Genomic DNA, 19,211 nt, shown 5'->3' on the forward strand with positions numbered 1-19,211 from the left:
TTTGTTCTGTTTCAAATGCAATTATGTGAAGTTGTGGAAGACATAAATAAAAGGAGAGAACCGCTCCCCAGTTTGGAAGCAGTTTATCTGATCACACCCTCTGAAGAAGTAAGTTATTGCATTTACCGATTTCACAGCTTGATGAGTACATGCAAACACGGACACATAGAAGGACAAACATTTTGGCTTGGTGCCACTTGCCACCAATGTCAATGCTTACAACAAGTACTGAGATTTGCTGTTGCAACTATTGAAATGTCACATAAAATGTCTTGGAGGCAGTGACAGTATTAGCTTCGGAGTGATTACAAACTATTTATGATTAAACACAGGCAATTCTTTGAAGGTATAGGATCATGTGATCATCTGACCCTTGTATATCATTGCACTGCCAGAGCATTGATGTTAGGCCATATTAATATATAACACTGGTCATATTAACCCTTCTTAAACTCAGGTTAAAAACTGAATTTGGAAGATTCATGGAATGTGGTTAAGGAGCCGAGTTTGAGATGGCGATATAAAGGGATCGAGGAAAGAAATACCAGGTTGTGTCACATCTGAAGCAACAGCCATCAGTGGTGAAACAAAAGAATGCAGCTGCACAAAAGTGTGGAGAAAAGGAATGGAAATTTAGGTGTGGTATTTTTGAGCATAGGAAATAGGAACAGATTTAGACCATTTGATCCTTCAAGCCAACATTGCTTGTTCTGTTGGAATCTGTCTCTGTCTCTGACTGCCTGTCTTGAGTCCTTTTCTTGTCGAATCCTCTGGGTGTTGAAGATGCACTGTCTTGGGATCCTTTCTTGTTTGTTCCTGTAATGGTACTGGAGACTCCAAAGAAAGAGAGGGGCTGTGGAAGAATAAAAATAATCATTTTGAGGTTGGTTTACTGGGAGTGAATGTAGTTCAGTTGATGACATGCGATAAGGGAATGTTAAGTGATAAGATGTGAGCAGTGGAGGGTGAACAGTGGGAGTTGGGTACAAAGATACTAGAGTAATTATATTTGGAAGTGATAAAAGAACAGATAATTGTTTCCGGGGCATATGGACTGAGGTCAGATAAGGATGTATCTTGTTACATAGAAAGTAGGTTGCAGAGTCTTTTGTCACTAAGGTAGTGATTTGGAAATGCTACATATTAATAAATGTCACATGGAATGAGAATGATGAAAATCTCTGCTAACATTGCGAGTTCAATTGGTCAAGCCTAAGTATATATTCAAATGAAACACCAGAAATTCTAATGATACAATGCCAACATTAGAAGAAATGTATCTGATTGCACCTTTGTTTTGTATTCATCTGCTGTTGTCTCCTTCAGGTTTCCTCACTTCTATCAGTCAGAAATTATTGTTATTAGCGGGTTGAGTGAAATGCAGCATTGTTTGAAAGCCACTTAACTCAGCTTACCAAAAGCCAGTAGGGAATAGCAACACATTTGCATTTCTCACACAACTTTATTTTCATAACTCTACACATATAAAAATAACCTGGTGTTAGAATGAACAGCAAAAATGGAACAACAGTCAAAGAGTAATAGGGATGTACAGCACGCAGACCTTACAGTCCAACTTGTCCATGCCAACCAGATATCCTAAATTCATCTAGTCCCATTTTCCAGCACTTGGCCCATATCCCTATAGACCCTTCCTATTACCATACCCATCCAGATACAGTTTAAGTGTTGTAATTGTACCAGCTTCCACCACTTCCCCTGGCAGCTCATGCCATACATGCACCACCTTCTACATGAAAAAGGTGCCAGTTAGGTCCCTTTTAAATCTTTCCGTTCTCACCATGTGCCCTCTAGTTCTGGACTCCCCCCCCCATCTACCCCAGGGAAAAGACTCTGTCTATTTACCCTATCCAAACCTTTCATGATTTTATAAACCTCTATAAGGTCATCCCTCAGCCTCCGATGCTCCAGTGAAAACAGCCCCAGTTCATTTAGCCTCTCCCTAATGCTCAAACCCTCTATCCTGGCGATTTCCCTGTAAACCTTTTCTGAACCCTTTCAAGTTTCACAACATCCTTCGTATAGCCGGAATACCAGAATATTCCAAATATTCCAATATTCCAAAAGTGCCCTAACCAATGTCCTGTAGAGCCACAACATGACCTCCCAAGTTAGTGGATATTTGTCGAAGTGTTACTCATGCTGTTGAAACGATCATTCCTTAATTGGGATTCTATCTTTGCAGTCTGTCCGTGCACTGATCAATGATTTTAAGGATGCTCCATCCTCAAAGTACAGGGCAGCTCATGTCTTCTTCACCGACTGTGAGTATACATATGTTTACAGAGACATGTGTTCTACTTAAGTGAAGTGCTTCTTCTTGTGAGCCTTGAGGAAGATAATGTCAACTTTGATGTTAGTTACAAAGCTGAAGCATCTCAGACAATATGGTGCTTTGTGTTTTGAAATGCTGGTTACCTTAATTTGACACTGAGTATTGAGATTAACTCCCCTGGTGCAACATTGTGGGAGTTTGACTCAGTCTTAATGCTTGGCTTAAAATGTCACTGATTGATAGGCTGCTGTTGTAACATTGTTGCCGAATAATGGTCATGAACACAGAAGGTAGAAGAAAGTAATTATTTCACAGTAAAGAAGCAAGTACCCAATCATTAGTGATAAATTTGAATTTCTAAAAAAAAATGATCCAGTCAAACGATCATTGCTAAGTAATATGCCACATGAATGCAGTCAGATAATTTCAATCATTTCATGGAATAAATTGTATCTGAGTGAACGTATTGCTTTAACTTGTTTATTGTTGAAATCCCACACTTCGGAGAAAGTTTAAGATCGGAGACAGCAGAAAAAAGAAGTTGGCTGTAAATATCCCAGTCACACGCCTCACTAATTTGTATCTGTGCCTTTTTATGTCATTGATGCAACTGTTTAGAAGGAATGAGGAATAAGATTTTTTGCCTTTATGTTTGACAGCTTGTGCGGATCCATTATTTAATGAGCTGGTAAAGTCTCGTACATCAAAAGTCATCAAAACCCTTACTGAGATCAACATTGCCTTTCTTCCATATGAGTCACAGGTAAGACATTATATCCAACATCCGCTGGGGCTAGGGGGATGCTGGTGCAAAGGAATTTTCCAGTATTGCAATTCTTGATATTTTTTTAAATGGAAGAGTAATTGTTAATTGCTTTTGTATTTTGAAGAGCTTGAATTTCAATGTCAGAACAACAGTAGCCCATGTGACAGAGGAAGGAGAGAGGGAAGGAAGAGAATCATTCACTTGCCACATGCTGGGGTTTAATTGGAATAACATCACATCAGACAACAGTCAAAATGCATTTGCTCTGACTCAGCTGGCATTTCTGCCAGACATTTATTTATGCCAAGATACTCACCTAACCGAAACAATTCAAGCACTGCCTTGCAATAAAGTATATCTCCACTTGTTCATCCTTGCCGAGATGGAATCGTAAAGTACAAATTAGGAACTGTTCTGTTCCAAATGTGGGCATAACTTAAAAATGTTTAAATGAAGCTTTAATGACTCATTTCATTACACTTTGTAGCTATTCTCATCCTCTTAGGAATTTTGGTTATAGCATCTGAAGCACCTCTTTAGCGTCATTGCCTGTGAAACTGGTTGGAGTGTGAACACTGCAGGCACTGATATATCCTGAAACCAGACAGCAGTCATGGTCCTGTTTACCATTGAGCCTCCATTTCCACATCAAGAGAACCTGAAATGGGTCAGCACTTTATTCATCAGGATGTAAACTCCTTTCAGATTGGAACTTGCCCCATTTCCGCCCATTAACTATCAGTAAAACCAGGAGTCAGAAGGAGAAATGACTTTGTGAATTGCCCAGGCTGAAAGTTCCAGGCGTTTCTTATGAAGTAAAGTTTTAGGAGGAAAGGCTTATTTGCAATCTTGCATTTGGATGGATGCAAGCTTTGGATTAATAATAACTATGAATGACCTTGCAGTGCACTGTCTACTGATCCTTTACATTCCTGTCCACTTTTATTTGTGTTTCCTATTAAACAATATCCACAACAATGTGACACAATGTGGCAGGAATGTTCGGGAGTTGAACTTAGAGGACTGGCTTCACTGCAATTCCTGGATTTGCTTCAATCGCTTAATGCTCCTAACCCTGCTGAGTTGTTTTCACAATCCACGTCATGTATAATTTAGTGCAAGGCTGTCTCACTCTGCTGAGTGACTCAGGGATGGTGAGTTGCAACAAATATCAGTGATTATAGCCAGATGACCAATGAGAAGCACAGTCCCGAGGATTGGGAGGCCCATCTGTCAAACAGAAGGTGCTTTCAGTTTGACTGGGAGACTAGTCACATGATCACAGACAGCTGGTACTGCAGTCTTTTTTCATTCTTCCTACAATGGCTTACATTCTGATAGGTTGGCTCTGTAATTCTTCAGATAATTAAACACAGATAGTACAGGAAATAAAATGGTCAGATTTAAATAAAAATCTGTTAAGGTCAAGTCATTTCGCATTTAGAATAGATTGCAGTGTGCTTAGAATGGATAATGCATTCAGATAACCGTCTAAATGCACTTGCTCTGACTCAGCTGGCATTTTGTGGATTATCATGTTGATGGGTGATCAACAGCAGACAGGGGCACTGAATTCTGTCACTGTTTAATGCCTATAGACCTCTTGTACAATACCATTCATGAACAAGTTAATAATCGAGCAGACTAGAACACTCGTCGTGAATAAATGAGCACTGTAGTAATTATTTTCTGCGTTTCAGGTTTACTCGCTGGATGTACCAGATGCATTCCAGAGCTTTTACAGCCCCCACAAGACACAGTTGCGAAACCCCCTCATGGAACGATTAGCGGAGCAGATTGCAACCCTGTGTGCCACGCTGAAAGAATATCCTGCTGTCAGATACAGGGGGTGAGAGCACCTTTTTTTAAGGACACGGGCTCTCCTTTCTCCATGAAGGTTTTCACTTCCTACATTGACGGCAGTATCACTGTCATGTAATGATCTCTAAACTGTACCTGAAATGGAACTGTCCTCAGATGTAACATTTCTCATGGAACTAGAAGTGGAGGGAGGGGTTGACAGAATATTGTTGAAGGACAGCTGGCCATGCTAGAATAAAAAAAAGGTGGGTGAGCAACTGTACTTGATTACCTTTTCAGATCAGTGAGTATGTATGCAGTTAGTTTCATCAGGATCTGCGATACAGCAGAGCCCATGAAATGTCAGACTGGACACATAGTGCAGAAGTAGTGGCCAATGTGATATTCTCTTGGTCCATGTGTATTCATGTCACAAGAATGAATTAATCACATGAAAGGTGTAGATCCTTGTGAATGGATCCAAATATCTTGGTTACCTGAAGATCATGACTATACTTCATTTGAAAGTCTATGTGATCTGCTCTGATGTATTGACATTTTATGTCATGCAACATTATCGCACTCAGCAGGAAGATCTAAGAAGATGCAAACACTATCATGGATGTACGATTTAGTGAAAAGGATCACTGCAATCCACTTATACACAAACCTACACAGAGATACGCACAGGTACATGACATTCAGGTACATACTCACTCACATTGGCCAGTTGCTGAGAGCAGATAACTAATTCGCTTTCCAGTCACTGTGAGGGCTAAGAAATGATGTATAACAGAATAAAATAGGAAGAGTATTGGATCGATACAATGTGCTAACATTGGACATAAATCTTTGGATTCCACATTGCTTTTTATTTTTCCTTTTGAGGGATAAAAATGGTAAAAAGGAATGGAATGACATCAATAGCTCTTAAGAATTAATGTAATTTTAATAAATGTTCATAAACTAATGATGAACTTAGCATTAGAATGATGAGTTCCATCTAAAAATGTCTAGCTTCAGATTAAGCAGATAATTTAAGTTTCCTGCTACTAGTGAAATGATAATGTTGTCAGATTGGCATAAAAATAGTCTGGGCTAAAGCCTTTTTTTTTGTTATTTATTTTTCATGTTTTTTTTAGAAAACCCTCTGTTCCTATATCTGGCTAAGACATTCCTGTGCAGCGTTAACTTCCTGTTTCAGTTGTATCTCCCTCTCCACAGATACCAGAGCCATTTGTCACAATACAGAGTAACTTTGTCTGAGTTCCATTAACAGTGCATATCCGAGACACAGCCAGGATCTTATTCTGTGAGTGAGGTACCTCCCAGTGAAGTAGCTATCAGCCTTGTGTGACGGGGAGTTGGCAGCTCATTTCACATCTTTCCCAATTTTTCTTTCTCATTGGTATCAATGGAGTGATCCAAAAATGGACTGCCAGCTCAGGATCATACATTTTACATGATTGTATAAAGTCAGGATGTACCCTTTGGTGAGTCATCTGAGAGCCTGTACAAGTTGGCGCAGAGATTTGGGTGAGAGGAATGCAAGTCAGAGATGCCCAGTGTACCCAGCACAATGTTTTGTCCATTAATCTTATATATGAGTTGACTGACTCAACTACACTTCTGGTAGTATGAGGTTCTGTAAGTCTTACACACACATATTTATAATATCTAATACAATTTGTGTCAATGTTTGAAGAAAAGAGAGGCGCAGTCACTAAGAAAATTTGCTGCTTAGTGAAATGTTTGTTACGTAAATTTCCACCTGCAGTCCTGCTGCTTTGGTGTTCTATGGTTGGGTCATTCTTAATACAGGAGAAGTCAGTCAGTGATTAAAACCCTGTTCCTAAATATTGTGCTATTGCTTTTCCCAGTAATTTGCTGTCTCTTGCATTCCCAGGGATTATAAAGAAAATGCCATGCTCGCACAGCTGGTCCAAGATAAACTTGATGCATACAAAGCTGATGATCCAACTATGGGTGAAGTAAGTGTTTCACACTGAACAAGATGGGTAGAGCTAGTTCGGTTTCACTGGTTGAGTTGTCACATCCAGTGGGTTCAATGTATTGTGATAATGTTTATCTTTCATTGGAAAGAAGAGGCCTAACAATCCCCTGGTTCTGATTCCGTCAATATCAGAATAAATCCATTATTGATTGTTAATTACCAATCTAGTCAGCCAGAAAAAAAAATGTTATATATTTAAATATAAACTTTCTTGAGAATGGTTTAATTTTCTTGAATAAAACTGCTTATACTTCAGTAGAAATCCACTAAAGAAAATCAGATGCAAATTTCAATTTGCATATCTTCAGATGGCATGGCCCAGTCTGTAAAATTCAGAAGATAAGAACTAGGAGCAGGACTAGACAATCCAGCACCTTGAGCCCGCGCTAAGATTTGATACAGTCATGGCTGATCTCATCTCAGCTTCAATTCCTCTTTTCTGCCCATTCTCTGTAACCCTTCAATCCATTACGCTTTAAATTTACTCACTGCCCCAGCATTCATTGGATTCTGGGGTAGTGAATTCCTGAGATTAATGACCCTTTGAGAGAAATAATTTCTCCTGTTTTAATCTGCTACCCTTTATCTTAAAACTATGATTTCTCATTCTAGATTGCCCCACAGTGTCTACAGTGTCAATCCCCTTTAGCACCTTCTATACTTCATTCTTCTAAACTCCAGAGAATATAGGCCTAAACTGCTCAACCTCTCTTCAGAGGACAAATGTCTCATCTCTGCATTGATGTGTTATTTTAGGTCTTTAGTTAGCAACCCAACACAACACCTTAATAAAATTACACAAAGTGTTTTCATATTGATTTTTTTTTCATGTGAATTCATCTTCTTTCCACTGGATGTTTGTTTTTCCCTATTGAGGAGTGCCCCAGAATTACAGATAGACACAGCATTGATGGACACCGTTCAGCTGGTAGAACTATTCAATTATCTCATTTCCCTACTCTTTCCCATTGCCCTGTACCTGTTACCCTTCAAACGTTTACATAATTGCATTTTGAATGTGTTAATGTTTTGTTAAGAGCATTAATAATGTGGTACTGATTGCTCTGAGCTTTCTGCTAATGCACAAACCATAGAATCTTTGCAGTGTGGAAACAGGCCATTTGGCCCATTAAGTCCACACTCATCCTCTATAGAACAGCCCACCTAGATCCCCCTTACCGTATCCCTGTAACCCTGCATTTTTGATGGTCAATCCACCTAACCGACACATTCCTGGACAATATAGGCAACTGAGCATAGCCAGTCCACCTAACCCACACATCCTTGGATTGTGGGTTGAAACCAGAGGGCCCGGAGGGAACCCATGCAGACGTAGGGAAAGATGTCTGTGTGGAGTTTGCACATTCGCCCGAGGGTGGAATTGAACCCGGCTCCCGGGCGTTGTGAGGCAGCAGTGCTAACCACTGAGCCACTGTGCTGTCCCAGAGCAAGTCTTTTAAAGAATTATAAATGCTGCTGCAAGTTTGATCCCAGCTTACAAACTTCATCCCCACTCCCCCTCAAAAGTCCACATGAATGTAGTAATTTACAGATAATGCAAATAGCAAGCTTTGCTCCCCAGTGGAAGAGCAGATGTGGAAGAACCTTTCAAAGAGAAAAGCAAATCTCAGCAAAACTGATTGATAACTTTAAAATTATGTTGAGGCAATCTATAAATTATTTTCAAAAATTTGTGGAATTTCTGTATCAAAGGATTGTGTGTCTTGCCAATATTTTTAATTTAGATTTTTTTGATTCAGTAAACAGTATGCTGTACTGAAAGACAAGTTATTTTAATCATTTAGATAATACAAATCTCTGGAGCTAAGTCATAACCTTCTCATTTGCTGAGTTTAAGGTAATTAGTCTGGCATTTAGCCTGGAGCAGAGACATGTCTCTGGAAAGTGCAGCATTGTTTGTGATTCTCTAGAATACATAGAAGGTTTGTACGCAGGTCCCAGTGATGGGTGATGGCCACAAAGGGGCCTTGCTTGTCCTGAACCTATTTAGCAAGAACAACTCTTGTGGAAGATCAAAGGTTGCCATTTGACAGGTGGGATTTGTCACAAAGAACCTGTTAGCGACTTCCTGTGTTTCCTATACTTTGATCCAAAGTGTATCTACCGGTCGATCTAGTGCAGGAAGACTGCTGGATAAACAAACTTTGACAGTAAGAAACTTTTTAGAGTTGAGAAATTGAGTTTAGTGTTGAAAGAAATATCAAAACTTATGAATGAACTGAAGTTAGTGCATAAAACATTAAAGCAGTGATATGGTATGTAGTACAATAGAGCACAGATCTTTTATTTTCATCTCCATTAAACAGGACATTAAATAGTTATTAAGAAATTAAATTGTAGCTATTTGTTACACTAGTAATTATTTTTAAAATTGGTAGGATTTAATAATTGGGATTGTTAATGGCATAATTACAGATGAGCAGTAAATACGGCTCAGCTGAAATGACACCTTTCAGATTTTTCTGTGCATGCATTAAATAGCGAGTGTGACATCTTGCCTAGCAGCTGCAACAGGACAGCGAGCTCTGAGGTTCTGTGGCTATTTAAGTGAGTGGCTACTTACTAGGGTCATGCTATATAGAACAGCAGGAGACTTGTTTACACACTTGATTCCAATCTGGCTTCCCTCTTTTAGGTGGGTAGGCCAGCTCCAATCTCTGTGGAAAGCAGATGGAGAAACCATCCAGTAATACTCCCAACATTTGGGATTGCGGATACACTGAAACCTGGCCGATTGCCTTCACTTTTAATTGGAGAATGGTACAAATTACTGTAAAAGAGCTGAGTGAACCAAGAGCTGGATTAAAAGAATTAATTAAACCTCTGTATTTTTATTGGATGAGAAATGATAAAATGTCAAAGAATATTGTATAGAAGCACTCCTGCTCCGAGATCTATTTTGTAGCTTGTATCATTGTTTATGTGAGATGGAATGAACTGGTTTGTGACTCCTTGGTAAATTGATGTTTCTGATTTCAGGGACCAGACAAAGCCCGCTCGCAGCTATTGATAATTGACCGTGGATTTGACCCCGTATCCCCTGTTCTCCATGAACTGACCTTCCAGGCAATGACCTATGACTTGCTGCCTGTTGAAAATGATGTATACAAGTGAGTGACTCCTTGTTTTCTAGTTTTCCATATAACCTGGAAATGTTACCATTGCTCAGACTAGACATTTAGTTAAGACCTGGAAATCTGTTGTATGGTGAGCAACACGAAGCCACCAGCAACTCACCCTGACTCCCCACATCAAAAATTCTTGTTTGCTTGTGGTGAATGGTTGGATGGGAAGTCGCATATTGAGGAGTTGAGATGTGCAATTGACAAGGTAATTAATAAACAATATCCCACCATAACAGACAACACAGTACTCCTGAGTAAGCGTCTTGCCTCAGTGACAGTATCGTGCTGAAATAAAATGAGTCTGTGAGCTGTTGTGGTGCAGTGGTAATGTCCCTCTCTCTGGGACAGACGGTCTGGGATCATGTCCTACCTTTTGTTAGAGTGAGTGGAACTGTACAGGGGCCTGAATGATGTAAAAGATGGACTGAGTTACTCCCGATGCCAGGATAGGCCTCACTGGACATCAATTCTGCCACATTTCCCTCAGTGTGCCATGTCTTTCAAGCCCCTACAGAATTCTGACACAAGATAGGGCATGGGCTCAGGCCCTCTGGCCCAGAGATAGGACACTACCACTGTGCCGTAACAGCCCACAAACTCATCTTATGTAAGTACTTTAACAAGCAAAAGGAAACAGTCAAAGAAGAAGCAATTTCATTCCAATCCCAACTTGGGTTTAAAACCCTAATGTAATACGCCATACAGTTTCCTGAATTCATTTACTTCAATATCCTGTTTAGCGTGCTAGGTTCAGCTGTAAAAGCATAATAAAAACTTCACAAACACTTTCATGTTTTCTAAGCAAACGTGCTGGTTCTCCTTTGATGCACAATTAATTTACATAATATCACATCTGACCATGTTTTTGATATTCTAATGCCCATGTAACACACATTTGCACCAGAGGCATCCAAAGGTTTGTAAAGTAAATAGTCCGTCCAGGTTATGAAACTGTTCCAGCTGCTCTTTATCTCACCATTGTTTGCAGCGTAAAAAAGTGGCTACTGATAACCATGAACAACTGCCACTGCAGCTGGTGAACTGCAGAATACTTCACTGTTATAGAAGCATAGAGTCATTGAGATGTACAGAACAGAAACAGACCCTTGATCCAACTCGCCCATGCCGACCAGATATCCTAATATAATCTAGTCCCATTTGCCAGCACTTGGCCTATATTACTCTAAATCCTTCCAATTCATATACCCAAACAGAAACCTTTTAAATGCTGTAAATGTCCCAGCCTCTACCACTTTTACTGGCAACTCATTCCATACACGCTCTGACTTCTGTGTGAAAAAGTTGCCCATTAGATCCTTTTTACCTCTCACCCTAAACCTATGCCCTCTAGCTCTGGACTCTCCACCAGGGAAAATAACTTACCTTATCTATGCCCCTCATGATTTTATATACCTCTATAAGGTCACCCTCAGTCTTCAAAGCTCATCCTATTCAGCCTCTCCCTGTAGCTCATATTCTCCAACCCTGGCAACATCCTTTTAAATCTTTTGTGAACCATTTCAGGTTTCACAACATCCTTCTGATAGGAAGGAGACCAGAATTGCACGCAATATTCCAAAAAAAGTAGTCTAACCAATGTTGTTTTGTGGTTCATATTTTTTCACAAGCCACCATGTAAGTGACCAAACAAATATTGTGTTGGTGGTCTTGTACTTTCCAAGAGCGATATGCTGTCCTCCAGGAGTGATAGGGTGTGGATCTTGATCCATTAGATATGGAGTTCCCACTCACAAAAGTGCCACTGTGTTGGAAAACGGGGATCGTGAATCGAAACCCCAAGAATTATTGCGCATCACAGAGTGGTTTATCTTTCGGTTGTTTGTATATTTTCAGGACATGGAAGTGGAGAATTTCCCTGAGCATTTTGACTAGGCATAGCATGTAGCGCAAAAAGACATGGGAAGGTTTGGTGTGGTCAAAATAATAAGTAGATCAACTTCAGTTCCTAAATGTTGTTAATGAGGAATCATTGAATTGGATCTGATTTTCTATTTATGTTAATCTGTTTATTTCTCTCTCCCCCTCAGGTATGAAACAAGTGGAATTGGAGAAAATCGGGTCAAGGAGGTCCTTCTGGATGAGGATGATGATCTCTGGATTACCCTGCGTCACAAGCACATCGCAGAAGTGTCCCAGTATGTCCCAGGCTTCATTCTGCATTTCTGTACCACTGTAGAATGTTCATTTTAAATTATTTAGTTACTAGGAGGGAAAACAAACCCTACAGATTAACATCTTTGGTATTTGTAAATCACATTTGGAGAGGTTGAACTGATTATAATTTCATGTATAATAGTTTTCATGGATGCTGCAGAAGTGACTACATTAAAGTCTCCTACTGCCATGAATGTGGAAAGGTTACTTCATATATTCAAATAGAAAGACTTGCATATCTTCACACAGTTGCTGCAATTTGCTGCAAACTTAAGAGGAGAAGTGTCAGATTGCTTCTGGTTTGTCAGATAAACTAGGTACAGAGAAATGTACATTTGCCTGCGTATGGTAATTCTCTACATGTATTGGTACATATCTCAAGAATCATACAATCAGTATAGAAGAGACCCTTTGGCTTATCGAGTCTGTACTGCTTACTACTTACGTAAGTCCCACTCCCTGCACTTGGCTCATAATCTTGAATGTCATCACAATTCAAGTGTTCATCTAATTACTTTTATTAAGTTTGTGAGATTTCCCACCTTGACCTTCACCCAGAAGGTAATGGACGTCTGGAATCCACTGTTACTTTAAAATGATGACCCCTTCTTGTTGACCCTTTGATGAAGTGGAACAGCAGCTTTCTATTCACCCTGTCCATGCCCCTCAATCTTCCACACTGCTCTCAGGTCCACCCTCAACCTTCTCCGCTCTGAAGAAAACAATGTGAGCTTACCCAGCCTCTCTCGGTAGTTGAAATGCTCCATCCCAGGTGAATTGTGGCGAATCTCCTCTACACTCCCTCCTGTGCAATCACAGCCTTCCTGTAATGCAGAGAGCAGAACTGCACACAGTACGGCAACTGAGGCAGAACCATAGGTCTGTGCAGCCTCTCGTTAAACCAGTCGCTATTGTAAAAGATGGTGTCAGCTACAAGAATAAAAAAAACTATTGCAAATAGAGCATTTCTTTTTACATGGTAACATTGAAATGAAAGCTAGATAGACAAATTATGCCACTTGTGGTTGGGCAACTATTTAATAACTTTGAGGATCTCAGAACCCACAGAAGTCTATTTCACCTCATTTGAAAACTGAGATAGTGCAGTCACTGACTACAGCAGACCTCAGTATTCCAGCTGATAATGTGTGACAGCACAGACTGCAAATATTCTGATTCCCAAGCATCCTGTGAGGACTGCAAGCTGGGATGGGTGATCCAGTAGATTAGAATTTTACCCTGCCACTTTACTTATACTGGAATTGTAATTATAGGTTCAGTCTTCTTGTTACAACTTAATTTTCAACAACATCTTCAAGTATTGAGGTACAGCTTCCATTTTAAGAATTCAGGAGCTCTATTTTAGTATGAATTACTTCATGTTGCTTAATGTACTTTAAAACAGAGCGATAAATTTAAGCCTCTAAAACATATTGGCAGTTTGTTTATCCATACAGCTTTAGTTGCAGTGATCTCTGCTGGAGGCGATGTACATTTTCAGAATACTGGTTCAGGTTACTTTGTATTGCATTGTAGATTAGGCTTTTGTCATTGTTGTGCCATTTGTATTTGATGCATTCTAGCTTCTGGACATGTGTTGACTATTCCTGGCTTCAGGTGTCATCAGTTGCATGCTGTCCTTTCTGATTGATGTTCAGGTTGGGTAATTGGCTGTACTTGGACACCCCTTTTCATTTTACTCCGTTTCTTGATTAGTGCATCATGTACACTTGGGAGTATCGATGAGCAATATCTGGGGTTGGGAGGGTTTATCCACCCGTTTGCCAACTGGCAAATTCGATTTGTTTCTACACTATGAAGTTTACAGTTTCATAATGGATATAGACTTCATCACTTTCAACTAATGATCCGTATTGTAGCGTTAGATGATCTTCTGCCAGTATAATCACAGGCAGTGATTTCAATGGTGCTTTTTGTGATCTGTGATTCTCATCGTTGTTGTCACAGTACCATTGATGGTGACCAGTGACAGCGTGCTGCAAGGGATATGATCACTAGACCTGTGACGTACATAATTTGGAGGTGATGAGAGTTAGTTTTATAGTGACACAGGTTAGGTGGGCTGGCCATGCTAAATTGCCCATAGTGACCTGGGATGTGCAGACTAGGTAGGCTGGTCAGAAGAAATACAGGATTACAGGAATAGTGTATGTTGGTTCATCTGGCTGGGATGCTGTTCGGAGGGTCAATGTGTACTCAATGGGCCAAATAGCCTGCTTTCACATTGTGGGGGTTCTTTGATTCTACTGGAGTGTAGTGAATCCCAAGGATGGAATCTCCAAGCTGTTTAAGTTTGCTTGGTTAGATCCTCATTTGTTACTTATGTGGGTATACACATTCCAGTGTACAAAGTGGAACACTATTTACACCTGGACCAATATCCAATTTTGCATTTGGTTTATAGAATCATAGAATCCCTACAATGTCGAAAGAGGCTATTTGGCCCTTTGTATCTGCATGGACTCTCTGAAGAACATCCAATCCAGATCCAGTCCCCCAACCTATCCCCATAATCCTGCATTTGCCACGGCTAATTTATCTAATATGCATCCCTGAACACCATGGGACAATCCAGGGATATGGACTGATTAGAGATAGTCATCATGGCTTTGTGTGGGAAATCATGTCTCACGAACTTGATTGAGTTTTTTGAAGTAGTAACAAAGAGGTTTGATGAGAGCAGAGCGGTGGATCTGATCTCTATGGACTTCGATAAAGCGTTCGATAAAGTTCTTCATGGGAGGCTGGTTAGCAAGGTTAGATCTCATGGAATACAGGGAGAGCTCGCCTTTTGGGTACAGAACTGGCTCGAGGGTAGAAGAGAGAAGGTGATGGTGGAGGGTTGTTTTTCAGACTGGAGGCTTATGACCAGTGGTGTGCCCGAGGATTGGTGCTGGGTCCACTACTTCTCATCATTTATATAAATGATTTGGAAGTGAACATAGGAGGTATAGTTGGTAAATTTGCAGATGACACCAAAATTGGAGGTGTAGTGGACAGCAAAGAAGATTTCCTCAGATTACACCAGGATCATGCTCAGATGAGCCAATGGCCTGACGAGCGGCAGATGGAGTTTAATTTGGATAAACGTGAAATGCTGCATTTTGGAAAAGCAAATCAGAGCAGGACTTATACACTTAATGATAAGGTCCGGTGGCATGTTGTTGAACAAAGAGATCTTGGAGTGCAGGTTCATAGTTCCTTGAAAGTAGAGTAACAGGTAGATAGGATAGTGAAAAAGGCTTTTGGTATGCTTTTCTTTATTGGTCAGAGCATTGAGTATAGGAATTGGGAAATCATGTTGCAGCTATACAGGACATCGGTTAGGCCACTTTTGGAATATTGCGTGCAATTCTGGTCTCCTTCCTATCGGAAGGATGTTGTGAAACTTGAAAGGGTTCAAAAAAAGATTTACTTGGATGTTGCCAGGTTGGAGGATTTGAGCTACAGATAGAGGCTGAGTAGACTGGGGCTGTTTTCCCTGGAGCATTGGAGGCTGAGGGGTGACCTTATAGAGGTTTATAAAATCATGAGGGGCAAGGATAGGATAAACAGGCAAGGTCTTTTCTGAGGTGGGTGAGTCCAGAACTAGAGTGCAGGTTTAGGATGAGGGAGAAAGAAATAAGGGGCAACTTTTTCATGCAGAGAGTGGTGCGTGTATGGAATGAGCTGCCAGCGGAAGTGGTGGAGGCTGGTTCAATTACCAAATTTAAAAGGCATCTGGATGGGTATATGAATAGGAAGGGCTTAGGGGGATATGGGCCAAATGCTGGCAAAAGGGACTAGATTAAGTTAGGATATCTGGTTAGCATGGAAGAGTTGGACCGAAAGGTCTGTTTCCATGCTCTATGCCTCTAATTTAGCATGGTCAACCCATCTAACCTGCACACCTTTGGGATGTGAGAGGAAACCGGAGCACACCACACAGGCACTGGGAGAATGGAGTTTGCACAGTCACCCAAAATTGGAATCGAACCCAGGTTCCTGACACAGAGGCCGCAGTGCTAACTACTGAGTGACCGAGCCACCCTAGTTTATGCTGACCTAGCATCTGCCACCCTATAATCTGCACAGTGGCAAAGGGTTTTATTGGGACATTTCTTAATGTTTGTAGTGTTGAATTCGACTCACTTTTGCACATTGATGTTCTGGTTTCCCTCATCGTCTGACCAGAATCTCTTGGCGAGAGATTTGGTGGATCTTGATTTTACAATGTTTGGCACACAGGCTTGGTTGATTGGATTGCGGTGTCTTTCTGGCCTCTGTTTGTGGCTTCCCATGACATTGGACCACTGGTTTTGACCTTTCATGCTTGCATTAGTGCTGCACGCTTTGCATGTAACGTTGAAAGCCAGGCTATTTCTAGGTCCATATACAAGACTGCAGCATCTATCTTGATGTCTAGGTTTACCTGCACCGGCTGTCTTTCCAGTGATGAACAAATGATACTTAACCCATAAACTCTGCCTTCTCATAAGAATGGCATCTTACTTGTGTCTGGTTTGTATAATGCTCCTATGATTCAGCAACGAGCAACTTTGTGTGGGCCCAAGATGTCGTTTGAATTGCTTCTGCTGTGTTAGATACTGTCACAAACCTGATTATTCAGCCAACATTGATGATTGTATTGGTGCTACCTCGTGCTCCCACGAGGAGGTTGAACAGTTCATCCACTTTACTAACACCTTCCACCCCGACCTCAAATTTACCTGGACCGTCTAAGACTTCTCCCTCCCCTTCCTAGACCTCTCCATTTCTATCTCAGGCGACCGACTCAACACAGACATTTACTACAAACTGACCGACTCCCACAGCTACCTAGATTACACCTCCTCCCACCGGGGAAATTGCAGTCTTTGAAGAAGGAGGCCATTTGAGTTGTTCAGTCGTGGAATTTGTCCTCCTGGGAGCAGATGCGGCAGAGGCGGAGGAATTGGGAATATGGGATGGTGTTTTTACAGGGGGCAGGGTGGGAGGGGGGTAGCTGTGGGAGTCGATTGGTTTGTAGTAAATGTCTATGTTCAGTCAGTCGCCCGGAGATAGAAATGGAGAGGTCTAGGAAGGAGAGGGAGGAGTCTGAGACGGTCCAGGTAAATTTGAGGTCGGGGTGGAAGGTGTTAGTAAAGTGGATGAACTGTTCAACCTCCTCGTGGGAGCACAAGTTAGCACCAATATAATCATCGATGTAGCGGAGGTGGAACTTCCACATATCCGACGAAGAGGATATGTGGAACAGTCCATCTTCCACAGCTACACAGGCACCACCCCCCACCTTTTCCTCTGCTACATCGATGATTGTATTGACGCTACCTCGTGCTCCCACGAGGAGGTTAAACAGTTCATCCAACTTTAACACCTTCCACCCAGACCTCAAAATTTACCTGGACCATCTCAGACTCCTCCCTCCCTTTCCTAGACCTCGCCACCCCTACCCCCTCTCCGGCCTATCACCCTCACCCCCTTCCACCTATCGTATTCCCAGCACCCCTCCCCCAAATTAACTCCCCCATACCTTTTATCTCAGCCTGCCTGGCACACCAACCTCATTCCTAAAGAAGGGCTTATGCCCGAAACGTCGATTCTCCTGCTCCTCGGATGCTGCCTGGCCTGCTGTGTTTTTCCAGCATCACATTTTTCAACTCTATTCAGCCAACCAGCGTGGCAGTCACAAAATGGCAATCAAGCTACTTGTTGCTGCATCTAATTATCAATCCGTTAATGATTTCTGTTAGTTGTTGGCTAAAAGACATGAATTCCAGATGGTTTATATGGGAGTTGAATTTTTCATCTGTAATTGATCTTTGGGTGTTGACTATAATTCATCTAGATGCTTAAGATTTTGTTTGGAAAGACTTGCTATGTGTACTTTGTGGAGACCTTCATTGCCAGTAGCAATTTTAATGTCATCCAGTTTGAACATAGAACATAGAACAGTACAGCACAGAATAGGCTCTTCAGCCCACGATGTTGTGCCAACCATTGATCCTCATGTATGCACCGTCAAATTTCTGTGACCATATGCATGTCCAGCAGTCTCTTAAATGTCCCCAATGACCTGGCTTCCACAAGTGCTGCTGGCAACGCATCCCATGCTCTCACAACTCTCTGTGTAAAGAAACCGCCTCTGACATCCCCTCTCTACTTTCCTTCAACCAGCTTAAAACTATGACCCCTCATGTTAGCCATTTCTGCCCTGGGAAATAGTCTCTGGCTATCGACTCTATCTATGCCTTTCATTATCTTGTATACCTCAATTAGGTCCCCTCTCCTCCTCGTTTACTCCAATGAAAAAGGTTCCGAGCTCAGTCAACCTCTCTTCATAAGATAAACCCTCCAGTCCAGGCAGCATCCTGGTAAACTTCCTCTGAACCCCCTCCAAAGCATCCACATCTTTCCTATAATAGGGCGACCAGAACTGGACGCAGTATTCCAAGTGCGGTCTAACCAAAGTTTTATAGAGCTGCAACAAGATCTCACGACTCTTAAACTCAATCCCACTGTTAATGAAAGCCAAAACACCATATGCTTTCTTAACAACCCTGTCCACTTGGGTGGCCATTTTAAGGGATCTATATACCTGCACACCAAGATCCCTCTGTTCCTCACACTGCCAAGAATGCTATCCTTAATCCTATACTCAGCTTTCAAATTCGACCTTCCAAAATGCATCACCTCGCATTTACCCAGGTTGAACTCCATCTGCCATCTCTCAGCCCATCTCTGAATCCTGTCAATGTCCCGCTGCAGCCGTCTATACTGTCAACGACACCTCCAACCTTTGTGTCATCTGCAAACTTGCTGACCCATCCTTCAATCCCCTCATCCAAGTCATTAATAAAAATACAAACAGTAGAGGCCCAAGGACAGAGCCCTGTGGAACACCGCTCATCATTGACTTCCAGGCAGAATATTTTCCTTCTACTACCACTCGCTGTCTTCTGTTGGCCAGCCAATTCTGTATCCAGACAGCTATGTTCCCCTGAATCCCATTCC

At 41.4% G+C, this 19,211-nt stretch overlaps 1 protein-coding gene across 2 annotated transcripts in view; it reads left to right on the plus strand.

Moving 5' to 3' along the window:
• Nucleotides 1–19,211, plus strand: part of LOC122564785 (syntaxin-binding protein 1) — a 110,339-nt gene that overhangs the window by 69,505 nt on the left and 21,623 nt on the right. For both annotated transcript variants that reach the window (XM_043720004.1, XM_043720005.1), the window contains exons 4-10: nt 32–108; nt 2,207–2,285; nt 2,956–3,059; nt 4,763–4,911; nt 6,769–6,853; nt 9,877–10,007; nt 12,071–12,178. In XM_043720004.1, the coding sequence (XP_043575939.1) occupies nt 32–108; nt 2,207–2,285; nt 2,956–3,059; nt 4,763–4,911; nt 6,769–6,853; nt 9,877–10,007; nt 12,071–12,178 (733 nt within the window). The remainder of the gene's footprint in view (nt 1–31; nt 109–2,206; nt 2,286–2,955; nt 3,060–4,762; nt 4,912–6,768; nt 6,854–9,876; nt 10,008–12,070; nt 12,179–19,211) is intronic.

Source organism: Chiloscyllium plagiosum, chromosome 30, assembly GCF_004010195.1.
Source record: "Chiloscyllium plagiosum isolate BGI_BamShark_2017 chromosome 30, ASM401019v2, whole genome shotgun sequence".
NCBI classification, from domain to species: domain Eukaryota; kingdom Metazoa; phylum Chordata; class Chondrichthyes; order Orectolobiformes; family Hemiscylliidae; genus Chiloscyllium; species Chiloscyllium plagiosum.